Source organism: Mytilus californianus, unplaced genomic scaffold (genome assembly GCF_021869535.1).
Source record: "Mytilus californianus isolate M0D057914Y unplaced genomic scaffold, xbMytCali1.0.p SCAF_6, whole genome shotgun sequence".
NCBI classification, from domain to species: domain Eukaryota; kingdom Metazoa; phylum Mollusca; class Bivalvia; order Mytilida; family Mytilidae; genus Mytilus; species Mytilus californianus.
In genome coordinates, this window is record NW_026262712.1 from 8,842,363 (window position 1) to 8,865,765 (window position 23,403).

Genomic DNA, 23,403 nt, shown 5'->3' on the forward strand with positions numbered 1-23,403 from the left:
CATTCGATTTTTAGGGGTGGGTAGGAGGATTTTGAAAATGAATATCATAGCCTGTAAGAGCTGATAATAAACAACATTTCGTAAGACAGAATGAAAATGAATATTCTGCAACAATCTTGAATCAATCGTTTACTAAAGTGCAAATTAATTTTCGCACAGCGAAGCTGCGAAAAAAAGCATACACAGCAACAGATGAAAATAGATAGCATTTCAGAAATAAAAATCCTCCTCCCCTCTTTCTTCTAGAATAGCAATGGTCCCCCTATTTAAAAGAAATGAATTTTCTACAATCACTATGAAATGTTGCAGGTCGAATTTTTTCCCGATTTATTTTAAAAAAAATGTCGGAACAGAATTAGCATCCACTACATGTATATACATTACAATATGCACTCTGTTTTGTTTTGTTTTTTTTTGTTTTTTTTTGTTTTTCTTTTGCATAATTATGAGATAGTTTCTGTGTTGACATGGTTGATGAACAGAATCCCCGATTTATTTGTAAAAAAGAACAAAGAAAAATTAGTTACGAAGCGAACATTATAAATAAATAAATACATTACAAAAGAAGTTTAGACAAAATGTGAAGAGCAAATATTGTACTTTCGTATTTGTGTTGCGTTCTTTGGTATCAAGTTTTATCAATTTATTTTTGCGGAAAAGACAAATCCAGATTGAGTTTTCATACTAAGTATCCAACAACTATTTTGATATCTGCTTTATAAGGGAGCATACGTTTTCAACTTAAAGGTAACCTTATCCTTAATTGTATTTACTTAATTGTCGCAATAAACATTTAAAATTTGAATATAGGTTTTTTAATTTATAAATTCATTTTCTTTAAATAGATTTTATCACTGAGTCAGACATTTCAAGTTATTTGACCTAGATTTGATTTTCGGAAAACCTTACTAAGGATGTAATGTTATCTTGAAGACAACACTGTTATATTTTAAGAGAAAAGAACTATTAAAACAACATATGGAAAAATGAATAAACGGTGATATAAGATATACATCAAAGACAGCAACCCGATTACACAAATAACCAAAAGACTGTTATAATCTAAATATGAAATTACATCTATGCTACTCGAGATCTACAAGTTGTAAACAGTGCGGTTAAAATTAAGTTTGAAATTGAATGCCTTTTAAAAAACAATTTTAACGTTGGAAAATTGTTACAACATACTAATCCTTCATATATGTGATTCATTATAACGACATTGTTATTTACAAATATGAATAAGACGTCACGTGGGGTATATATATAGAAAGAGCAATCTTACAACACACAAAGTTAAATATTGAAACACATCTTTTATATACTCTTCGCCGGTATAGAATAAGCCGCCTTGAATCTAGAAAGTTTCAAATGCCTTTAAGAGAGACTATTAAGAGTGCTACAAAGACAAAATTACCAGGCTGAGCGTAACAAATAATATAAATTTATTTTTTAAGATAAAAATATTACCCGTATTTGTCCGAAACATAATTTCGTTTACGGTTACCTCTGCCTAATTTTCATGTGCGAAATTTTCGTGGCGTTGCATATTTTATTTCTTGAATACTACACAACTAGAAAAATGGATAGCAGTTCTTTTTTGCAAAAAATGTCAGCGATGCTACAGCCAAAAATAATAATATGAGCATGCAGCAAAATTCAAATTAATTAATGGCAGTTGAAAAACATCATCTAATTCTTTTGCATAACGATAAAGGAATTTTTTTAACGGCTCCTGTGTGCACAAATTGAATTTATTTTGTATAATATGAATTTGAATTTCTGGATTTTTTAAACATAATTAAAATAAGCTTTCGATTAAAAATATTAATGTAATTCAAATCCTGTCTAATCCAATAAGAAGCCGCAAAAGATTATATTCTTACCAACTTGAAAGAAAAATTTCGGTAAAATTTTGATAGATAGTTGCGCTCTTGTAACCTGATATACTATGCTGCGTCTTTTAATTTTTTAAAATTTTTTTTTGCCAACGCCGCGGCGGAGGGGGACATTAAGTGTTACCCTTGTCAGTCTGTACGTCCGTCCGTAAGTAAGTCCCGAAATAGGGTTCTCTAACATTAGTTAACCTCAAAAAAATATTTATGGAATTATACACAACGCTTATAACTACAAAACACAGATCCAGTTTGAATTTGGGTGGCGTAACTTTAAACGTTCTAGAGTTATGCCCCTTTACAAACGAAAAAATGCTGAAATTTTCGTTTCCGTTTTCAAACTTAAGTTTGCCTCAACCAAATGTTATGACACTTATACAATGCTTATTACCACAAAACTCAAGCCAAGTTTGTATTTGTGTGGCGTCACTTTTATCGTGTTTGATTTATGTCCCTTTATTACGTTACATGTAAGAGGGGACATCATCTGTGTACCATTGATGTATTCTTCATTTTTTATTATGTTTATGAGAATCAAGGTATTGTTTCTGTATTTAACATCCGAATTGATGGTCAGTGTATTACAGTATTCGTATAGTTCGATCAAAACGGCGGCAAGGTCAGTCTTGAACTTGCTGTGACAGTTTTTGATCCATGATGATGCGTGTAATTTCAAACAAGACTAAAAGCCCTCTTTCTTTCCTTTTGTGTGTTTTGATTTTGTATCCTTTGTATCCCACCATATCCCTTCTTTTCTATCGTATCAAAGAATCTACATAGTAACTAAAATTATAGTGGCAGTATTGTCTTCTATTTTGAAACTGTCATACAAAGAGAAAATCTGATACGGTAAAACTGTTAAAAATCTGCATCTATATCTATTTTACCAAATTTTAAGACGACATTTTATGGGAGTTTTTTATTGCCCTGCTAACTAAAGGCAACAGTAGTATACTGCTGTTCAATAGTCATAAATCGATTAAGTAGAAACAAAACTGAATCACAAACAAAAACCGAGGGAAACATATCAACTATAAGAAGAAATGAAATAAAGAATTAGTCCCCAGGGGTCACCCCCTCCTGCCATTTTAGAAGATTTTAATATCTTGTAAATGGTTGAGATCCCCACCCCAAAACCATATATATTCCTGTTCGTCATGTCACAAAGATTTGAATGATATAAATAATGTCAGTCACCAGGGTTCCCCCTCCCCCAATATTCATATATCTTGTAAATGGTCTAGATCCCTACCACTAAATCATATATATTCTGGTTTGTCATGATACAGCACATCAAATTAAATAAAGGATTAGTCCCCAGGGATCACGCCACCCCCTTCCATTTGAGAAAGTTCTAGCATCTTGTAAATGGCGAAGATCCCCACCCCTAAACCATATATATTCTGGTTTGTCATGCCAAGATGATTTTAATGATATACAGGGTAAGACCCAAGGGGTCATCCCCATCCCTGTCATTTGAATATGTTCAAATATTTGTTTGTCATGTCACGAAGATTTGAATGATACATAGGGTCAGTCCCCAGGGGTCACTAATGCATATCACTTTACTGGACCAAACCAATTTTTACAACATAATAACATGATTTTTCTATGACTGTTAATGACGTCTTTACACTAAATCCGATTGGATGTTGGATGTGTACTGATTGCTAAGCTAGACTTAGATACATGCATTTTTTATTAGTTGTTACTGGCTTTGGACTTGCTGTCAGTAACTGTGAGAACTCTCAGATCTGTACTTAGTGTTTTTTTGTTGTTGTAAGGGATGATGGATGGATAAATACCCTGCCATGTCCGGTCTGTGTTTTTGTTTTTTGTTTTTCAACTGATTTTTATAGTTTGTTGTTATGTTGTGCTGTTACACCACAGTCACAGATAGGGAGAGGGTTGAGCGCTCACAAACATGTTAAACCCCGCCACATATTTTATGTACCTGTCCCAGTCAGGAGCATTTTTAACAGGATTTTCGAAGAAAAAATCGGTTATTGATTTGGGGATGTACGGCTGGTGGGCGGCTGCCAAACAGTGTCCGTTCATTTACATGAAAATACTTTGATAAACTTTTTTCAAATTTTGATATGTTGTTTCCTGTGACTAAATAAAGGTCAAGTTTAATTTTCACGACTTTAGCTTTTCTTGAATTTTGAACTCTTTTAGAAACCAGAAATTTACTTATTGTGTGATTGAGTTATTTCCCTTTGAACAGAAATTAATAAGTCTGTAAATAGCTGAGATGTATAGATAGTCTATCAATGATTATATCTGTTCACTTGATTAGTCAGGATTTGTCAAAAATGTCTTTATAACTATTTTTTTAAGTCATGTGTGTTTTGAAGGTAGATGTCACAGTTGTTATGTGGTATTTAATTTTTTTTGTGTGTGTTAATGTTTAATTTTTACTTGAACCTGTTTGGGTGTCCTGCAGATTTGCAAATATCATTTTCATTAGATAATAATCTATTTTTATTATAGGATATATTTCATTTCATTACATTGTGTAGGTAAAGTTGTTGACACTGGTTATTTATATTTATTTATAATTTGAAAACATCATGTCTAATTTTAGAGAACAAAATTAACTTGTCTATCAGTTTGAATTAAAAATTCAGGATTAATGCGCTCCATAGTATACTAATTTAAGATTTTCAGAAAACCAGGGATTATTTTTTGTAGTTCTTGTGTTACGAAGGACAGTTCTTTCTTATAAGACTTTAAAGGTAGGTTGAAAATTGGCATGTAGAAAGGTGATACATGTACAATTCAGAATATACCTGGTTTCTGTGAAGTTAAACTTAAGGTAAAATGTTAAGAAAGCTGTGAAAATTGCAAATTTTGGTTGAATATTGCAAAGTTTGGTTGAATAGATAGGGATTTTGAATTGGTGGTCTGACACCTTAACGCCATTTTCAACTGGTACCGTATGTCGACGTTCGATGTCATCATTAGCTCATACCGACTGTTAATATTTGTATATTCCTAAGGCATAATGATTTTTTTACGGCGGGAACCAACCTAATCAAATACTAAGTAAACGCTCATTAAATTACGATGTCAATGATCAATGGAAGAAGTTTCCTCGCAAATGTCATGTGTTAAAAGGATAGACCGAAAAGAATTTAAACAATATACATTATCTCGTCATTGAATCTGAAAATCCCCAAAACATAATGGTTTATGGTATCGAAACAGGTTTTCCTAACATTGATAAAGGTGAAATCCGTAGAATCAGAATTGTGCACAAAGAAAAAAAAATCGGAGATAAAACCATATGTAAAGTGAAAAAAAAATTGCATTGAATCATTGTTTTATAATTTGCTACCATAAGAACCTTGAAGTTGAAACTACGAACGATTACTTGTATCCTGTCAACCCCTAAAAAAATAATACTGTCTTCTTGTCTACTTCCGCGCGCCACTAACTGAATTTTTGATATATTGTTATAGAGTTTGTTAACAATAAAAAAAGGATTGAATGTTACGTTGCATTAATGAGATAAACAAATAAACTCAAAACTAAAGTAAATATAAAAGAATGAGACTCTTTCTATTATCAAGTTTCAATGAAAAATATAATTACACAATATAAGATAATAACCTTAATAAGATAATTATATTATCGAAAGGAAATTGATTTATCCTTTGAAGGTGTTAAATGTGTTTGTATATATTATCATTTGTTGTAAACTATATGATACGACTTCGGTGTTGAGACAACATCAACTTCGTTTCTGCTTTTAAGAGCCAAGCCAGTTCCACCAAAAATCAATATACGACAAAGGTAACAGAGTCCGTTAAATACGACCAGGACAAAAAAAGTCATAATTAGTTTTAAAATCATTCCAGGAGAGCGCCATGTACAAAAGGTACATGATAAAAAGCTTTATAGGTTTCACTTCTGTAAAAAAGACAATGAAATTCCCCTTTGGAACTCCTTGTACGGCTAAAATTTTGCCACTTTTACTATGACGTTTCGTAAAAAAATATATCCTGGAATTGAAAGAGCACATACATACTACTTGTGTTTTGCAAAGGTCAAAATATAGGGTTGTGCTTTCAATGTATATTTGTTCCGCCTAACAGAAGTTCTTCTGGAAACTTTGGTATAAACAGTGCCATAATATCTGTTCTTGTATGAACTAATATTTCTTCATTTTTCCGTAAGGAACTAATTTTGTAATAATTGTCCCATTGGAAAAATATAAAAGACTATTTCACCTGGAACTTATATTATGAAGGAACTTATATTTCGTGACAGTTCGACATATTTACAACAATTTCATGCCTCGAACTCCTAAAAGTTTAAACCTTAACCAAAGTTCTGTACTTCCCCTTACTTTGAGTCTTCCTGAACATTCAATTTGTCCGCTACCCAACATTTTATATACTGGTTATATTCCTAGGTTCTGTCTCTATGAGATGAAACATGGAGATAATATCTAGGAACCAGTAGGTAAACAACCCAATTTATCTATATACAAATATGTATTTAAAATGCAATCTATAAAATTGAGGATGGAAATGGGGAATATGTCAAAGAGACAACAACCCGACCAAAGAGCATATAACAGCCGAAGACCACCAATGGGTCTTCAACGCAGCGGGAAAATCCCGCACCCGGAGCTGGGCCTCGGTTGGCCCCTTGATAAAACTGTGTGCTAATTCAGTGAAAATAGACGTCATACCATACTCCAAAACATATACATGAACTAAAATTAATAAAAACATACAAGACTAAAAAATACCAGAGGCTCCTGACTTGGGACAGGCGCAAAATTGCGGCGGGGTTAAACATGTTTAGTGAGACCTCAATGCTTTTTATAAATAATAGTTTTCTTTCCAGTGTTAAGGTTTGTGCGTTCCTGATGAAAGGAAAACTATAACATCGTTACGTACTCACAAAGTTTTTATAAAGTGTTATGCTATTTGATTAAGGAAACGTTAAGTTTGTATTTGAAATCCTCATGTCTAGTCACAGGACTTATGTTCTAGTGTTCATCAATGCCAAAGTCTCATCAGACTGTGCACATCAGGCACAGTCTGGTAGGCCTGTCAGTCTATACTCATTTGGTTTGTATCCTGGTCTATTATGTTGATAAAATATTGATTATTATGATTAATGCCTTACTACAATCAGCTTTGTTATGTATATATAAAACTGTTTATTCAAACAAAATCAAATATTGTTTGTCTAAATATGATCAAATATGATTTTCTGAATTCTATGGTCAATAATTTCTTCATTTTTACTTTTGAAATATTTTTATTGAATAAAATTTATCATATATATATTATAAAGCAACATAATAACGTAGGGAAACGAGGTACTGGTTGTCTTGGTCCCGAAATGTCTCCAATAGTGCCGAACTGTCTATTAAACATGGAGCCGAATTGGTTCTTTGACGGTGCCGAATATACAAAGCGCACGGCTACTTCCGATTGGTGAAGACTGGTTTTCCTGAGAATAGAATGCCTTTTATCTGTTATAAAGTATCTGACAAAGAACCTGTTTTAAATTATCGATCCGAATTAAACATGTCAAATTAATATTTGTTTTTATCTTCTTTTCTTGTTTTTTTTTATTACTTTGACCATCAATGTTTGATTTAATTCATTTTCGAAAGAATGACTTTACTTGTCAGAAGTTCCTTAATAATATAAGTTCCAAGAGGAAGAAATATTCTGTATTAGTATTTCCATTGGAACAAATATTACAGTATTTTTACGGAATAAAGGGTATAGAATATTTGTTCCAACAGGAACAGATAGTATAACATTGTTTATAACAAAGCTTCCAGTGAATCTTATGTTAGGCGGAACAAATAAACGTTGACAGTGGTTCGGTTCTCTTGCAGTGTAGCATCGAGTTTATGGGCTCTGAATAGTTGCTCACCACATTTTGTCAATATAAGGGAACTATAAACAACTGTCATACAAGTTGGAGATTTTGCTAGCTATAAAACAAGGTTTAACCCTCCATTTTCTTCTGAAAATGTCTATACCGAATCAGGAATATGGCGTTTGATTTTGTCAGTTTTTATGGATTTCCTATTTTGAATTTGCCCTGGAGTTTGGTATTTTTGTTATACTTTTTTCCGACCTCCGGAAATATCAATCATTACACATGAAGTTTGGTATTTATTGCTACTCCTCTTCGAAAGAGGCATTTGGTAATGAAAGTTTGAAAGGCACAAAATCAGAATCATATGTTAGAAGAGTGTAGCATGTCTTTATTATGACTGTTAATTGAAATTAAATAACCTGGCTTCTTTGATCTTCTTGTTTTTTTAAAAGTGTCTGAAGGAACTCCGATTCATATGAAAATTAGATGAGGACGGCAAGGAGAGGCGCACAGTTCGTTCCAATAGGAATGCCGACAATTTGTTGAAAAAGTCTACCTCCAAATTCAACAAATATGTTGTTCAATAAGAAACTCAAGCATACTGATCATTTGTTCCTCTTTGTAGCATGTTTTACCCTTTTGTTCCCTATTAACAAAATATGGCTATGGTATCCCAAAGTAATTCATTTATAGCATATGGTACCATTTTTGTCGAGCCTGCGACTTTTGTCGCAGAAAGCTCGACATAGGGATAGTGATCCGGCGGCGGCGGCGGCGGCTACGGCGGCGGCGTTAGCTAACTTCTTAAAAGCTTTATATTTTAGAAGGTGGAAGACCTGGATGCTTCATACTTTGTATATGGATGCCTCATGTTACGAAGTTTCCGTCAGTCACATGTCCAATGTCCTTGACCTCATTTTCATAGTTCAGTGACTACTTGAAAAAAAAATTTAACATTTTTTGTAATGTTAAATTCTCTCTTATTATAAGTAGTAGGATAACTATATTTGGTATGTGCGTACCTTGCAAGGTCCTCATGCCCGTCAGACAGTTTTCACTTGACCTCGACCTCGTTTCATGGATCAGTGAACAAGGTTAAGTTTTGGTGGTCAAGTCTATATCTCAGATACTATAAGCAGTAGGTCTAGTATATTCGGTGTATAGAAGGACTGTAAGGTGTACATGTCCAACTTGCAGGTGTCATCTGACCTTGACCTCATTTTCGTGGTTCAGTGGTTATAGTTAAGTTTTTGTGTTTTGGTCTGTTTTTCTTTTACTGTATGCAATAGGTCTACTATATTTGGTGTATAGAATGATTGTAAGGTGTACATGTCTAGCTGGCAGGTGTCATCTGACCTTGACCTCATTTTCATGGTTCAGTGGTTATAGTTAAGTTTTTGTGTTTTGGTCTGTTTTTCCTATACTGTATGCAATAGGTCTACTATATTTGGTGTATGGAATGATTGTAAGGTGTACATGTCTAGCTGGTAGATGTCATCTGACCTTGACCTCATTTTCATGGTTTAGTGGTCAAAGTTTAGTTTTTGAGTTTTGGTCTTTTTTTCTAATACTATATGCAATAGTTCAACTATATTGGTGTATGGAAATATTTTATGATCTATATGTCAGTCACGCAGGTTTTATTTGACCTTGACCTCATTTTCAAGGTACATTGCTCAGTGTTAAGTTTTTTTTGTTTTGGTCTGTTTTTCTTAAACTATAAGTAATAGGTCAACTATATTTGTTGTATGGAAGAATTGTTAGCTGTACATGCCTGCCTAGCATGGTTCATCTGACCTTGACCTCATTTTCATGGTTCATTGGTCAATGATTAATTTACTTGGTTAATGTTAAGTTTATGTGACAGTTGTAATAAAGCTTTATATTTAGGACTATCAACATAATATCAATGATTAGTAAAGAAGGCGAGATATTTCAGCGTGTGCACTCTTGTTATGTTGAAAAGCATTGTGGATTATTTCTTTTAGACAGTTTTCCAATTTCACATTGGGAATGGTGGTATACAAGGTTGAAAAATCAAAAGTTTTGATAGAACTAATTTCAGAAAAAGACCGAGATTTAAAATTATCCAGAAGTTCTTTGGAGTTTTTAAGAATCCACATATGATTAATACCATTACGCGAGTAAACAGTTTCACAGTATTTCTGAAGACCATCTTTCACTGCGGACAGAATTTTAGTCGATATAATGGACAATTCTTTAGTGGAACATGCAGATGAGCCGACAATGTACGGATTTTTGTGAAGTTTAGGAATCCAATACAAACAAGGTAAGTCCTCCGATTTGTTGCTCAATGCAATGTTCATTGAAACCATGAAGGACTTATGATTCGCCAAATATTCATATATTCTTGACCTTTGTTATTGAAATTCACGACAAGACGTGAATTTCACGTCTTGTTGTTAATTTCACGTCTTGTCGTGAATTAGGTAAGTATATATATAAACGTTCTAGAGTTTGCTAATCGCTAGTGACTCATTGGTTCTTTTGCACTTGGTTATAAGACGAATGATCTTGAAAAAGGTCAACTGTAAATTTGAATGTGTGTTTAATAACTGTGTTAATAAGGTCCCATGATATCGATTGATCAACGTCAATGTCATGTGAGAGTTTACCTTGAACACCCTGCTGGTTACCGCATAGATAGGTAAGTATATATATAAACAGAAAGTAAATATGCATTTTTTTCTTTATTTTTCCAAGAAGTTTTATATTTGTTTTTCGAACACAAAAAATATAAATATGTTGTAAACATTTAAAACATTTTTTCAGGCATTGTTCAAAATAATCTTTTCAAAGATACCAGGTTTATTATTACCATGTAGGAAATCGATTTGGACAAGTTCTTTAAGCTTGATTAAGGATAAGATTGAGTTTATTAAAATCTCATCTGTTTCTGCGGAATTTAGTAGACTCTATAAACTGTCGTTGTGGTGACTTGGAAACAAATTATCATTTCCTATTATCCTGTCCAGTATATACCAATTTAATTCAGGAACTTTTGGCTTCAATTTCAGATCTTCTAGTTTAGTTTAACATAAATACCTTGCTACTTGGTTTAACCGTACTGTCGGACTAGCAAAAAAAAACCTTATTCATTTTAGTACTGACATATATAATAAAAACCAAACGATTCAATCCTAGATGTAAATGCTCGATCATTTATAAAACCAAAGTATTTCATTCTGCACACAACACTCTATGCTATTTTCCACGTTTATTCAGTTTTTTTAAATTTTTATTTCAATGAAACTTCAATCTTATATTTTCTTTTCTTACAATCTGACTATCTCAGAACATGCCATACTTATGACCATACAAGACATTTATTTGTATACCAGGAGACCGATAAATAAAAGCAATTTTTGTTTGTTTCTGAATCCTATTTATTTCATGTATTAAAATTGTATACCATGTTTAATTTATTTGAATAAACTATTGTTTAAACTATAATTTTGTAAGCCAGAGGCGCATTTTGTCTACAAAAGACCCATCAATGGCGCTCGAGTAAACACAAATTGTAGTTTATTGATGTTTTATTTTTAAATTCGGTTTTGAAAGATAAAACAATCATATTTTTAATTTAAAAAAATCATCCTGTTTATATATAATCACAGTGTCCTTGATTGTATTATTTTCAATTATAGCCATTAAAATTGATATGCAATCACTTGCTTGTCCATTCATGGGTTTTAAATCTTTCGCAAGTCATCGTCTATCTCTTTTTTTAATTTCCTAGACTTTTTTGTACTTGCAAAGATTAAGTATCTCATTGAAATCAATCGTCTTTAGCTAAATTATTATGTTGATTGCCTCTTTTGTATTATTGTACATAATGCTTATCTATCCCTTATCAACATCATTTATTACATGTTAAAGCATACCAACAAAAATACGCGTCATAAATAGTGCGATGTCTTATATAAACTTTTATAAATAATTTCAAATCATACATGTATCATTTCGCTGAACTAGTATACATAATTGTTTAGGGGTCAGCTGAAGCACGATTCCAGGTACAGAATTTTCTCGCCTCGTTGCAGACCCATTTGTGGCCTTAAACTTTTATTTACTTTTTGGTCGAGTTGTTGTCTCTTTGACTTATTCTCCGTTTCAATGCTCTAGTCTATCATATTATGTTTTGTTTTAAAGGTTTTGTTGAGTAGTTACAAAATTGTATTTTTAACTTTTTGGAACAAGAGCTAATTTCTGTTTGTACCAGAATAAGCCTTTATTGATGTTCGTAACTCTAATACAGGTTTATGCCAAGTTTGTTTGAACGACTGGACATATGATTTAACAACTTGATTTGAAGCCTTATCATGAAAGTAATTTGTAACCTCCTTATTAAGGAAGTTCGCTACTCAGTTTCAAAATAACAAGCTTTTCATAACACTAGTATATATTGATAGGGGATTAATAAAAGAACAAAAAGAGCAAAAATAAAATATAGGTCAATGTGCTTGTTTTCGAGATATTAGCCATTGAAATTTTGGCGGAAAAATATTCTCTCTTGATTTTTCATAGCTTTATCATTAACAATTTAAAGTTCTCAAAAACTATTAAAAAATAATTAAGATTTTATAAGACTTTTACAGATGGCTTATAATTATGCATGTAAAAGATTTTTAAAAAGAAAAATGGGAGTCAATGGGCAAAATTTTTTAAGGCATTCAAATAGATAAAACCAGAGGATTCCGAAAATCTGACAAAAATTCCAAAACATGACAAGCGAACTTCCTTAATCTATGATCTATAATTTATTGATATTTTTATAGATATATTTTTATCCGAATAGAAACAGAATGCAATATCTATAATTAGTTCAAACAGTTTTCGTCAGATATAGTCCAGACTCTTGACAATCATTATATGTTTCAGTGATGAATGTGACATTTTTGTCAATATGTCAGTTTCTCGAAACCTAATAGAGATTTAAAATAACTGTCAGACCCAGAACAATAGTACAAGTATGGCTATCTATCGTACAGGTAAATACTAGGGACATTCTCGTGAAACCCTTGACGCAAATTAATGCACCATGCTCAATGTTTGTATCAGAATGTGGTCGTTAATGAGACTATAACTTAAACTAGCTTATCTGAATAAAGGTTTCAGTACTTAAAGTTTGATTTTATAGAAAGTGGGTAAGCTTTTCGTCATAAACAGTTTTTTTTTCTTCAAAATTACACACCATTCCTTTGTTAAAAGTCTACAACCATATTTTTTTTCCTCTTGTAAGATTATTTTTTGTCGTCCAAATCTTGAACAAGAAAAAAAAGGAAAAACACCCTTCCTAGTTCAATGGTCTTAATTGATTTCTGCATAATCAATCTAGGATATAGATGATAGTAGGATATTGTAGTTCATAGCAATTTATTTGTTGTTGTTTGTCTGACTGTTTGTGTGTTTGTTCGTTTGTTTTTTTTTTTTATTTGTGTTGGTTTGTTTTTTAACTGTATTCAAACTTGGAACAAAATGTTTACAATTAAATGATTGCCAATTATATCGAACCGTTTTTAGGTCCAATCAGTGATCTGCATTTTAGTCTTCCTTTTTGCAATAATGTCAATGCTTTTTTTCTTCATATTTCAGTCAGTGAGATTACCTCCTTAGCCGTGGAATTAATTATTTAACTCATAAACCTGGTAGAGGCAATGAAAATAATCATTCAATCAGTCTAGCTTACAACTGGTTGAATATAGATGATAAAATACTGTTTAAGATAAACATAATGAAGTTAAATAGAAAATAATATGATCCTCCAGAGAAGACATTTATAATAGCTTAAAGAATCTGATAGAGTGTCATATGTGACTCATTTTTTCAAACTTCTATTTCTATGCGACTATGATATATCATCCAATCGCTGTAGCTCTTTTTACTTCATCCACATTAAAACAATTGAAAGGATGTCTAATGAAAGCATTCTTGCATAGTGTAAAGTGCCGAGATAATTTCAAAAGAAAAGGCTAGAAACAATACACAAAGGAACTAAACTAACACAAACTGATGAACTTACAAAGTCCTTAACAAGATATAATTTAACAAGGGGAATGATAAAAACAAGTTAAATTCAACATGTTAATGAGATGGACAATAATGAGAAGAAAATATTTCGTTTGCTGTTTTTGTCGTTGGGGTATGATTTAGTGGGCGTGGGAGGTGATATTAGAGGTGCTTGAGATCAAACAAAATTACGTCAATTAATTCAAAGCCATAATATGGTGTTAATATCATAACATTATTTTTTCGAAGTATCACGAACCACTTTTAAACAAAAACGACCACACAGTTCTCAATTACACCACACTTAGCCACAATTTACTGCTTGATACAGCTTGAGTGTATTGATGTTTTGTCGGCATTAACTTTTTTTATTAAAAGTTCCAGCCTGCAATGTTCTGTGAAGCATGGAGAACAAACTTTATTAATAAATTTGGTCGAATATCTTTAAATTATGTTCTTTTAAAATTTGTGATACATATTTAAAAATATGTAGATAGGTAAAAACTACATTTAATTAGTTCAATTTGTAATAAGGTAATTGATTTAGATTCATTGATAAGATTATGTAAGAAAATATTATTTTACTTCATACATGACTAGATTTTTTCTTTATGACATATAATGCAAATAATACCCATTGTAACTCAATCTCAAACTAAAAACAAATCATACTTTTTTAAAATTCGAATTTTCTGGATATAAATATAATCTTTATTTTGACTGAACAACACTTTTACAGAAAAAAAAACATGGAGATAAAACAGCAAGGTTTTTCACAAATCTTCTGTTGGAGGAAATTACCGTAATTTGATATTACAGGTAAGATAATTGTTAAACAATGTTGTATTAGATTGAAATATAGTATTGTAATATTGTCATAAATATTGAAAAGGAATGACAGTCATGCTCTCATCGTAAATGAATATAAACTCAAATCAAATAAATGATGTCCTTATTTTCTACGCAAACGATAAGAATACAAAGGCATCGTTTTCAATTTTTACATCATTTGTTTTGTCCTATCGAAGTAAAGCCAGACAGATTAAGAAATAATTCATTGGGGCTTGAATTTATCGTAATTTTACCACGTCTTGGCCCATTATGCTGAATATTGTAACACGCGCGAAAGCAAACCCGTGGTACAATCAATATATATTCAAGCCTTCATGAATTATTTCTATAATTATAGGACAAAGACAGCAATTTCTTTCGGAATGAAGATCTACATATGAAGGCAAACGTTTGCAGTTCCAGTGATTGAACACACAATATATATTATATCGACATTAACAACGTCAAAAATTGAATAAGTGACATTTGTTTTAAAACAATGATAATTGATTTATTTGTCTAAAGCTGTTACAAGTTGGTAAATAATTATTAGTTAATTGCACATATAAATATAAGCCAATATAAACATATATAATTGTAAATCATTTAAATGTTTTTATAATATTTATTTTCCGTATTAGACCTTTACTTTTAAATCCTTATAGCATAAAATCTACCTGACACTCGTGCGTGTGTCCAGTGTGATCAAATAATCGTAACCTGACATGATTGAAGGATAATATAGTTCTTGTGTTAATCTTTTCGCTTTTTGATTATTATCAAAAGGTAAGATATTATATGTTTATTGTTATCGAAATAGAAATTTATTGTCTTTCATAATATTGTTTGAATTTTTGTGTTATGATTTAAAGTTTTGGAAAAAGTATAATTTAAGGGTTTTCCAAAGGTTCACCTAGTATACACTTTAACAAAAATGGCTGTGTTTACACATTGAAATTTTCTCTGAAGGCAGACACAACTGTGTAATTCTAATAGTTTTAAATCCTGGCAGCACCTAGATATTTACAAATTGTATACATTTTGTGTTTTAAAAAGAAAAAAACTTTTGTGGATTTTGCTTAACATTTTCTTTGCTTTCCACAGGTAGTGTAAAAAAGAACAAAGTCATGTGAAATCTTTGAGATGATCCCCCTCAGGTAATGATCGTATTGTATCATTGATTGATATGGACAATAGAAATCTACTCACAACAAAGGTGATTTAAATAGTGTAAATGAGTGGACTGTATCAAAGAAAACTCAGGTGTTTGTTTATTTCACCATCTTGTGTGGCAAGGAAAGAATATGTTCATCAAAATCCATAAAGTGTTTTAACTTTTTAGAACATAAGTTGGATGTAACAATAATTTATCTAGGTGGTGCCAGGCATTAAAACTTTTTAAATTACACAGTTTTGTCTGTACTCAGAGAAAATTTTATGGTGTAAACACAGCCTTTTTTATAAAAGTGTACAGTAAGTCATAAGGAATTGACAAATATGGCAGTGTTTACGCCTTAAAATTTACTTTGAGTACAAACAAACTAATATATTTAGCAAAGTTTTAGGGCATGGCAGGAACTAGATATATAAAAGTTATATGTAGTCTACGTTTCAGAAAATTAAAAACTTACCTGGATTTTGATGTGCAGTTTTTTCCAGTCTGCAGAAGATAGCAAAATAAACAAACACCCGAGTGTCATTTGATACGGTCCACTCAGTTACACAGTTTAAATCACCTATTGTTTGCAGATGTCTATTGTTCATCTATTGTCCATTTAAATCAATACTACTCACAACATGTGTTATATGAGGGGAGATCCTCAAACCTCTTTCCCACCTTAGTTAATTTTGGCAACTTCTGCATTGAGGTCCAAAGGGTCCCAAATTAAACTTAGTTTGATTTTAACAAAAATCGAATTCTTGGGGTTCTTTGGTATGCTGAATCTAAACATGTATTTAGATTTTTGATTATGAGCCCAGTTTTCAAGTTGGTCCAAATCGGGATCCAAAATTAAACTTTGTTTGATTTCAACAAAAATTGAATATATGGGGTTCTTTGATATGCTGAATTTAACCGTGTATTAAGTGTTTTTGGATTTTGGGCCCCGTTTTTAAATTTGTCCACATTGAGGTCCAAAGGGTCCAAAATTAAACTTTGTTTGATTTCATCAAAAATTGAATTATTGGGTTTCTTTGATATGCCGAATCTAACCGTGTATTTAGATTCCTAATTTTTGGCCCCGTTTTCAAATTGGTCTACATTAAGGTTCAAAGGGTCCAAAATTAAACTTAGTTTGATTTTAACAAAAATCGAATTCTTGGGGTTCTTTGATATGCTGAATCTAAACATGTATTTAGATTTTGGATATTTGACCACAATAGGTAAATGTCCAATATAAAATTTTTAAGTCTTTGACCACATTCATTCTGTGTCAGAAACCTATGCTGTGTCAAATATTTAATCACAATCCAAATTCAGAGCTGTATCAAGCTTGAATGTTGTGTCCATACTTACCCCAACTGTTCAGGGTTCGACCTCAGCGGTCGTATCAAGCTTCGCACTGCAGAGCATTTTATTCAAATTTCAAATATTGAAAAATTTCAAGAAGTAATCTTTAATTGCACAGTATTGCGCATTAGATTTGTAAAAATCTTTGACCACATTTATTTCGTATCAGAAACCTATATTATGGCAAAAATTTGATTACAATCCAAATTCAGATAGTATCAAGCTTGAATATTATGTCCAAATTTGCCCAAACTGTTCAGGATTCGACCACTGCGATCGTATTAGGCTGCGCTCAGCGAAGCATTTTATTTTGAATATTATTATAGATAGTTACCAATTCAACACTGTAATTAGATCATTAAATATTGTTTTTATTGGTACTAATATTGATTTTGTTATCAGTAAATTAAAAGCAAACTAAATATTATTGTTATATACATATACACATTCATGGATCTACAATCTGTCGATACCTGTATCTTGGCATTGTACAAGGTCATGTTTTTCTCTGACTGTTTATGACGTCTTTAAACTGAATCCATTGAATGTTGGATGTGTACGGAATGATAATTTAGTCATAGATGCATAATTTTTTTTTATTAGTTGTTAGTGGCTTTGAACTAGCTGTCAGTAACTGCGAGAACTCTTAGATCTGTACTTAGTGTCTTTTTGTTGTTTGGATGTACAAGTACCCGGTCACGTCCACTTGTATTTGTAGTATTTGTATTTTTATCCATCTGATGAGTTAAGCCTCTTTCAACTGATTTTTATAGTTCGTTCTTATGTTGTACTGTTACACGACTGTCCTAGGTTAGGGGAGGGTTGGGATCCCGCTAACATGTGTAACCCCGCCACATTCTATATGTATGTGCCTGTCCAAAGTCAGGAGCCTGTCATTCAGTGGTTGTCGCTTGCTTATGTGTTACATATTTGTTTTTCGTTCATTTTTTTGTACATAAATTATGCCGTTAGTTTTCTCGTTTGAATTGTTTTACATTGTCATTTCGGGTTCTTTTATAGCTGACTGTGCGGTATGGGCTTTTCTCATTGTTGAAGGCCGTACGGTGACCTATAGTTGTTAATTTCTGTGTCATTTGGTCTCTTGTGGAGAGTTTTTTCATTGGCAATCATACCACATCTTCTTTTTTTATATAAACTGTAAACAGCAATAATGTTCAGGAAAGTAAGATCCACAAATAAGTCAACATGACCAAAATGGTCAATTGACCCCATAAGGAGTTATTACCCTTTAAAGTAAATTTTTAACAATTTTTCGTTAATTTTTGTAATCTTTTACAAAAGTCCTCATCTGAAACAACTGAGACAAATTTAACCAAACTTGGCCACAATCATTATTAGGGTATCTAGTTTTAACAATGTGTCCGAGGACCCTGCCTGCCAACCAACATGACAGACATGGCTAAAAATAAAACATAGGGATAACATGCAATTTATGGCTTATATCTCTGAAACTAACGCAAACGTATAACAGCTGCATTGATTTATGCATCAATTGTAAATAAAAATATCAGGTGAGCGACACAGGCTCCTTGGAGCCTCTAGTTTCAATTTACCGGAAAAGATATTTTGGATTCCCATAATAAAATAATAAAGCATGGACTTTAAACTTAAAGCTGTTAAAACTATGTTAATATATTTTTATGTTTGAATTATCCTTCTTTCTGAATCAATTTTATCTTTGTAATTTTTTTACCTGAAATATTTATGAAACTATGTTCAACTGTATTTTTCATGCTTTAAGAAATGGACGAACAAAGAATGAAAGAAGAAGAGAAACAAAGACAAATAGAAGAAGAAAAAAAGAAAGTTTTTAGAATTTCAAAGAAACCTCGTCCTCCAGAAGAAATCACAGAGCAAACAGATAAAAGTGCAAAATTATCTGCACAGGAAAAACTTGAGAGAGCTAAAAAACTAGCTGCAAGTTTTGGAAAAGCTAAAACTGTTGTATTCTCATCAAAGTTTGATTCAAATAAAAGTTCAGCAGTAAGTGACAAAAGTTCCTCAGAACATAAACACGATAAACCTTCTCATTCAGAGCAGAAGAGAAAATCTGGAAATGACAAACATTCAAATGACAAAGATGTTTCTAGACAGACAGTCAAGAAACCATCAAATGATAAACATTCAAATGACAAAGATGTTCCTAAACAGTCTGACAAGAAACCATCATATAAAGATAATTTAGAAAAAATGTCAGACCAGGAAAAACTTGCAATTATCAAAAAGATATCAGGGAGTCTTGGGCGTGTAGGTGATAAAATATCGGATACAGAAAAACTTGACAAAATTAGGAAGATTTCAGAAACAATTGGAAAGGGGTCATCAAGTAATAGTGACAAGAATGAAAAACCAAACGGATATCCGAAGTATTCTCCTCTATCCAGTAAAATAGACCGAGATAAAATGACAGGAAATTTTGAAAGTCTTCAGAAAATAAAAAAAAAATTCAAGGAAGCTGAGGAAAGAGTGAATGGAAAAACTATCACAATGCTTGGGAAAACTGATGAAGGAATTAAAAGAGAAGTTATATTTGACAGAACACATGCTGAAACAATGAGATATGCATTGCAAGAAAAAGCAGCACAAATAAGGGCCATGATAAACAAACCTGAAAAACCTAAACCTAGAGAAAGAAAAAAGGGTAAGAACAGAGCATCTGAAACTGAGGCAAAGGGAAAAAAATCTGAAACTTCTAAAAATGAAGATGATGAACAAAGGAAATATTCTGATTTTAAGAAATCTTCTAGTCATTCCAGTGATACTAAATACAATTATAAATATAGTGATGATAAAAGTTCAGACAGATCTTCAAGGGAGGAGAAACCTGTTAAGAAGAAAAAACCTCCACCGCCTACATCAATGAATTTTAATCATAATAATGATTTGTTAAAAATTGCTGAACAAAAATCACAAGAACCTGTCAAAATTGAAGTAATTAAAAAACCCAAAAAAGAAGAGGAACGATTTTTAACTAAAAGAGAGATGGCATCTCAAAGAGAATATCAAGAATATTTTAAAAATAAGAAAATAAGAAGAGAGGCTGAAATTGAAGAGAAACAAACTGTGGATGTTAAAAGAGAAAAGCAAATCTCTAATTCATTAAAAAGTAAATCCACTTCAAATTTAGTGACAAAATCAGCAAGTTCTTCACAAAATACTGTAAGGAAAAATCCTTATCCAGAAAAATTAGATACTAAATCTTCGTCGCCTGTGCCTAGTTCATCTAAACTGTCATCAAGTAGCAAGTTAGGTAAATCAATGTCATCTTCTTCAATTCCCTCAAAACCTTTTATAAAACAGTTCAAACTACACTCAGCAACAAATTCTCAACACAATTCAGACTCAAATCCAGCAAAGAAAATAAAACGGGAACATATAGAAAAAGAAAGAATTTCCCAAAAAGGTGAGCATCGGAAGAAATCAAATGGTGCTAAAAGAAGTAGTCATGATGATGTACGTGAAAATGTGCTGGTGTGTGGACCACCAAAGAATGAAAAACCAGTATCTTCCAATCCGTTTGATAGAATATATGGAGAAATTAAGAAAAATCAACCAACAAAGCCAGGTATTTAAATATAAACACCATTCAAAAATGTAAAGCACACTTTTAAAACGGTAATTCAGAGCAATGAAATTGATTTTAAAATCGCCCTTACAATGAGCAATGCTTTGTAAGTTTAGTTGACCAAAGGTTAGTCATAATTTTCATTTTAGTAAAAATACAATGAAGAATTTAGCCATAGTCCTTTGATTTTGAAATAGGGATTATTCTGTTATTTGAAAGTTGCTTAATATGTATTTGTCAATGAAGCAGCAAACACAAAACAAAAAATAACCAACGGCTATATAAACATTAGTCTTCAGCAATACCAAAGCATCCATACGGGTGTCAAGAACTGAATCACTATGAGAGACTCAGTGAGTCTAGACATGCTAGAGAAAGTGGTAAATGTATTTAAAAGAAGCTATCCTTCATCTATCAATGACAATAAATTTTTCATTATACATGTACATGTAAACAATTCCCTAGAAAGTTTCCTGATATGGGAAAGGCACATCAACAAATAGTTTGGTTCAACTAGTTCATTTTCTGATCAAGGAGTTGAAACGCCCCCCCCCCCCCCCTTTTTTTCCTCTTTTTTTTACTCATGTGAAAGTTTCATGGTGTTCCAGGGATGGAACCCCCCTTATCAAAATGTCTGGATCCGAAACCTGTAGTTATTTAAGCACTCACATTCCCCATATACATTGATATAGGACTTGACTAGTTGAAGAACAAAAAGTAAGTTGTAGAGGAGAGACGAAAGATACCAAAGGGACATTCAAACTCATAAGTCAAAAAAACAAATTTGACAATGCCATGGCTAAAAAAGAAAAAGACAAACTAACACCAGTACACAAAACATTACATAGAAAACTAAAGACTAAGGAACATGAACCCCACCAAAATTGGGGTGATCTCAGGTACTCAGAAATGGTAAGCAGATCCTGCTGCACTTGTGACACCGGTCGTGTGGCTCATGTTACTAAGTACAACACCCATGATAACTCTAATTGGGTAGGTTACATTCAAGGAAAATGAGACGGAATTGCAGTTACGACAATTGGAACATATCTGTTGTCATCTGTGAAACAGATATTCCATAAAGGTCAACCAATTTGTGATGTAGAAAAGTAGAATATATAATAATCAGTTCAGAAAAATTGCCTTAGAGTTCAATGATACTGATATAATAAAGGACAAAATCATAGATATTGTGCATTTATTATTGGGATTGTTAAACAATGGACATTTGACACAAACGAGGGATTGATAATTATTATTCCCAAAAATGCTGCATAGAAATAGTGTAATCAAAATTTTTACATGCATAAAGAACCCAAACCTAGAGAAAGAAAAAAGGGTAAGGACAGAGCATCTGAAACTGAAGCAAAGGGGAAAAAATCTGAAACTTCTAAAAATGAAGATGATGAACAAAGGAAATATTCTGATTTTAAGAAATCTTCTAGTCTTTCCAGTGATACTAAATACAATGATAAATATAGTGATGATAAAAGTTCAGACAGATCTTCAAGGGAGGAGAAACCTGTTAAGAAGAAAAAACCTCCACCACCTACATCAATGCATTTTAATCATAATAATGATTTGTTAAAAATTGCTGAACAAAAATCCCAAGAACCTGTCAAAATTGAAGTAATTAAAAAACCCAAAAAAGAAGAGGAACGATTATTAACTAAAAGAGAGATGGCATCTCAAAGTGAATATCAAGAATATTCAAAAAATAAGAAAATAAGAAGAGAGGCTGAAATTGAAGAGAAACAAACTGTGGATGTTAAAAGAGAAAAGCAAATCTCTAATTCATTAAAAAGTAAATCCACTTCAAATTTAGTGACAAAATCAGCAAGTTCTTCACAAAATACTGTAAGGAAAAATCGCTATTCAGAAAAATTAGCGACTAATTCTTCGTCGCCTGTGCCTAGTTCATCTAAACCTACATCAAGTAACAAGTTAAATAAATCAATGTCATCTTCTTCAATTCCCTCAAAACCTTTTACAAAACAGTTCAAACTACACTCAGCAACAAATTCTCAACACAATTCAGACTCAAATCCAGCAAAGAAAATAAAACGGGAACATACAGAAAACGAAAGAATTTCCCAAAAAGATGAGCATCGGAAGAAATCAAATGGTGCTAAAAGAAGTAATTATAATGATGTACGTGAAAATGTGCTGGTGTGTGGACCACCAAAGAATGAAAAACCAGTATGTTCCAATCCATTTGATAGAATGTATGGAGAAATTAAGAAAAATCAACCAACAAAGCCAGGTATTTAAATATAAACACCATTCAAAAATGTAAAGCACACTTTTAAAACGGTAATTCAGAGCAATGAAATTGGTTTTAAAATCGCCCTTACAATGAGCAATGCTTTGTAAGTTTAGTTGACCAAAGGTTAGTCATAATTTTCATTTTCGTAAAAATACAATGAAGAATTTAGCCATAGTCCTTTGCTTTTGAAATAGGGATTATTCTGTTATTTAAAAGTTGCTTAATATGTATTTGTCAATGAAGCAGTAAACACAAAACAAACAATAACCAACGCCTATATAAACATTAGTCTTCAGTAATACCAAAGCATCTATACGGGTGTCAAGAACTGTATCACTTTGAGAGACTCGGTGAGTCTAGACATGCTAGAGAAAGTGGTAAATGTATTTAGACCAAGCTACCCTTCATCTATCAATGACATTAAATT

The 23,403-nt window shown here is 32.0% G+C and overlaps 1 protein-coding gene across 7 annotated transcripts in view; it reads left to right on the forward strand.

Annotated features, from left to right (window-relative positions):
- Positions 1 to 620: 620 nt before the first annotated feature.
- Positions 621 to 23,403, forward strand: part of LOC127706962 (daf-12-interacting protein 1-like) — a 36,389-nt gene continuing 13,606 nt past the window's right edge. For 2 of the 7 annotated variants that reach the window (XM_052211695.1, XM_052211700.1), the window contains exons 1-6: positions 634 to 747; positions 14,524 to 14,603; positions 15,281 to 15,401; positions 15,720 to 15,772; positions 18,887 to 20,710; positions 22,023 to 22,973. In XM_052211695.1, coding sequence (XP_052067655.1) covers positions 18,889 to 20,710; positions 22,023 to 22,973 — 2,773 coding nt within the window. In that variant the 5' untranslated portion in view covers positions 634 to 747; positions 14,524 to 14,603; positions 15,281 to 15,401; positions 15,720 to 15,772; positions 18,887 to 18,888. Of the gene's footprint in view, positions 748 to 14,434; positions 14,604 to 15,280; positions 15,402 to 15,719; positions 15,773 to 18,886; positions 20,711 to 22,022; positions 22,974 to 23,403 lie in introns of those variants that run through there. The other 5 variants (XM_052211701.1, XM_052211699.1, XM_052211696.1 and 2 more) reach the window with 5 other exon arrangements.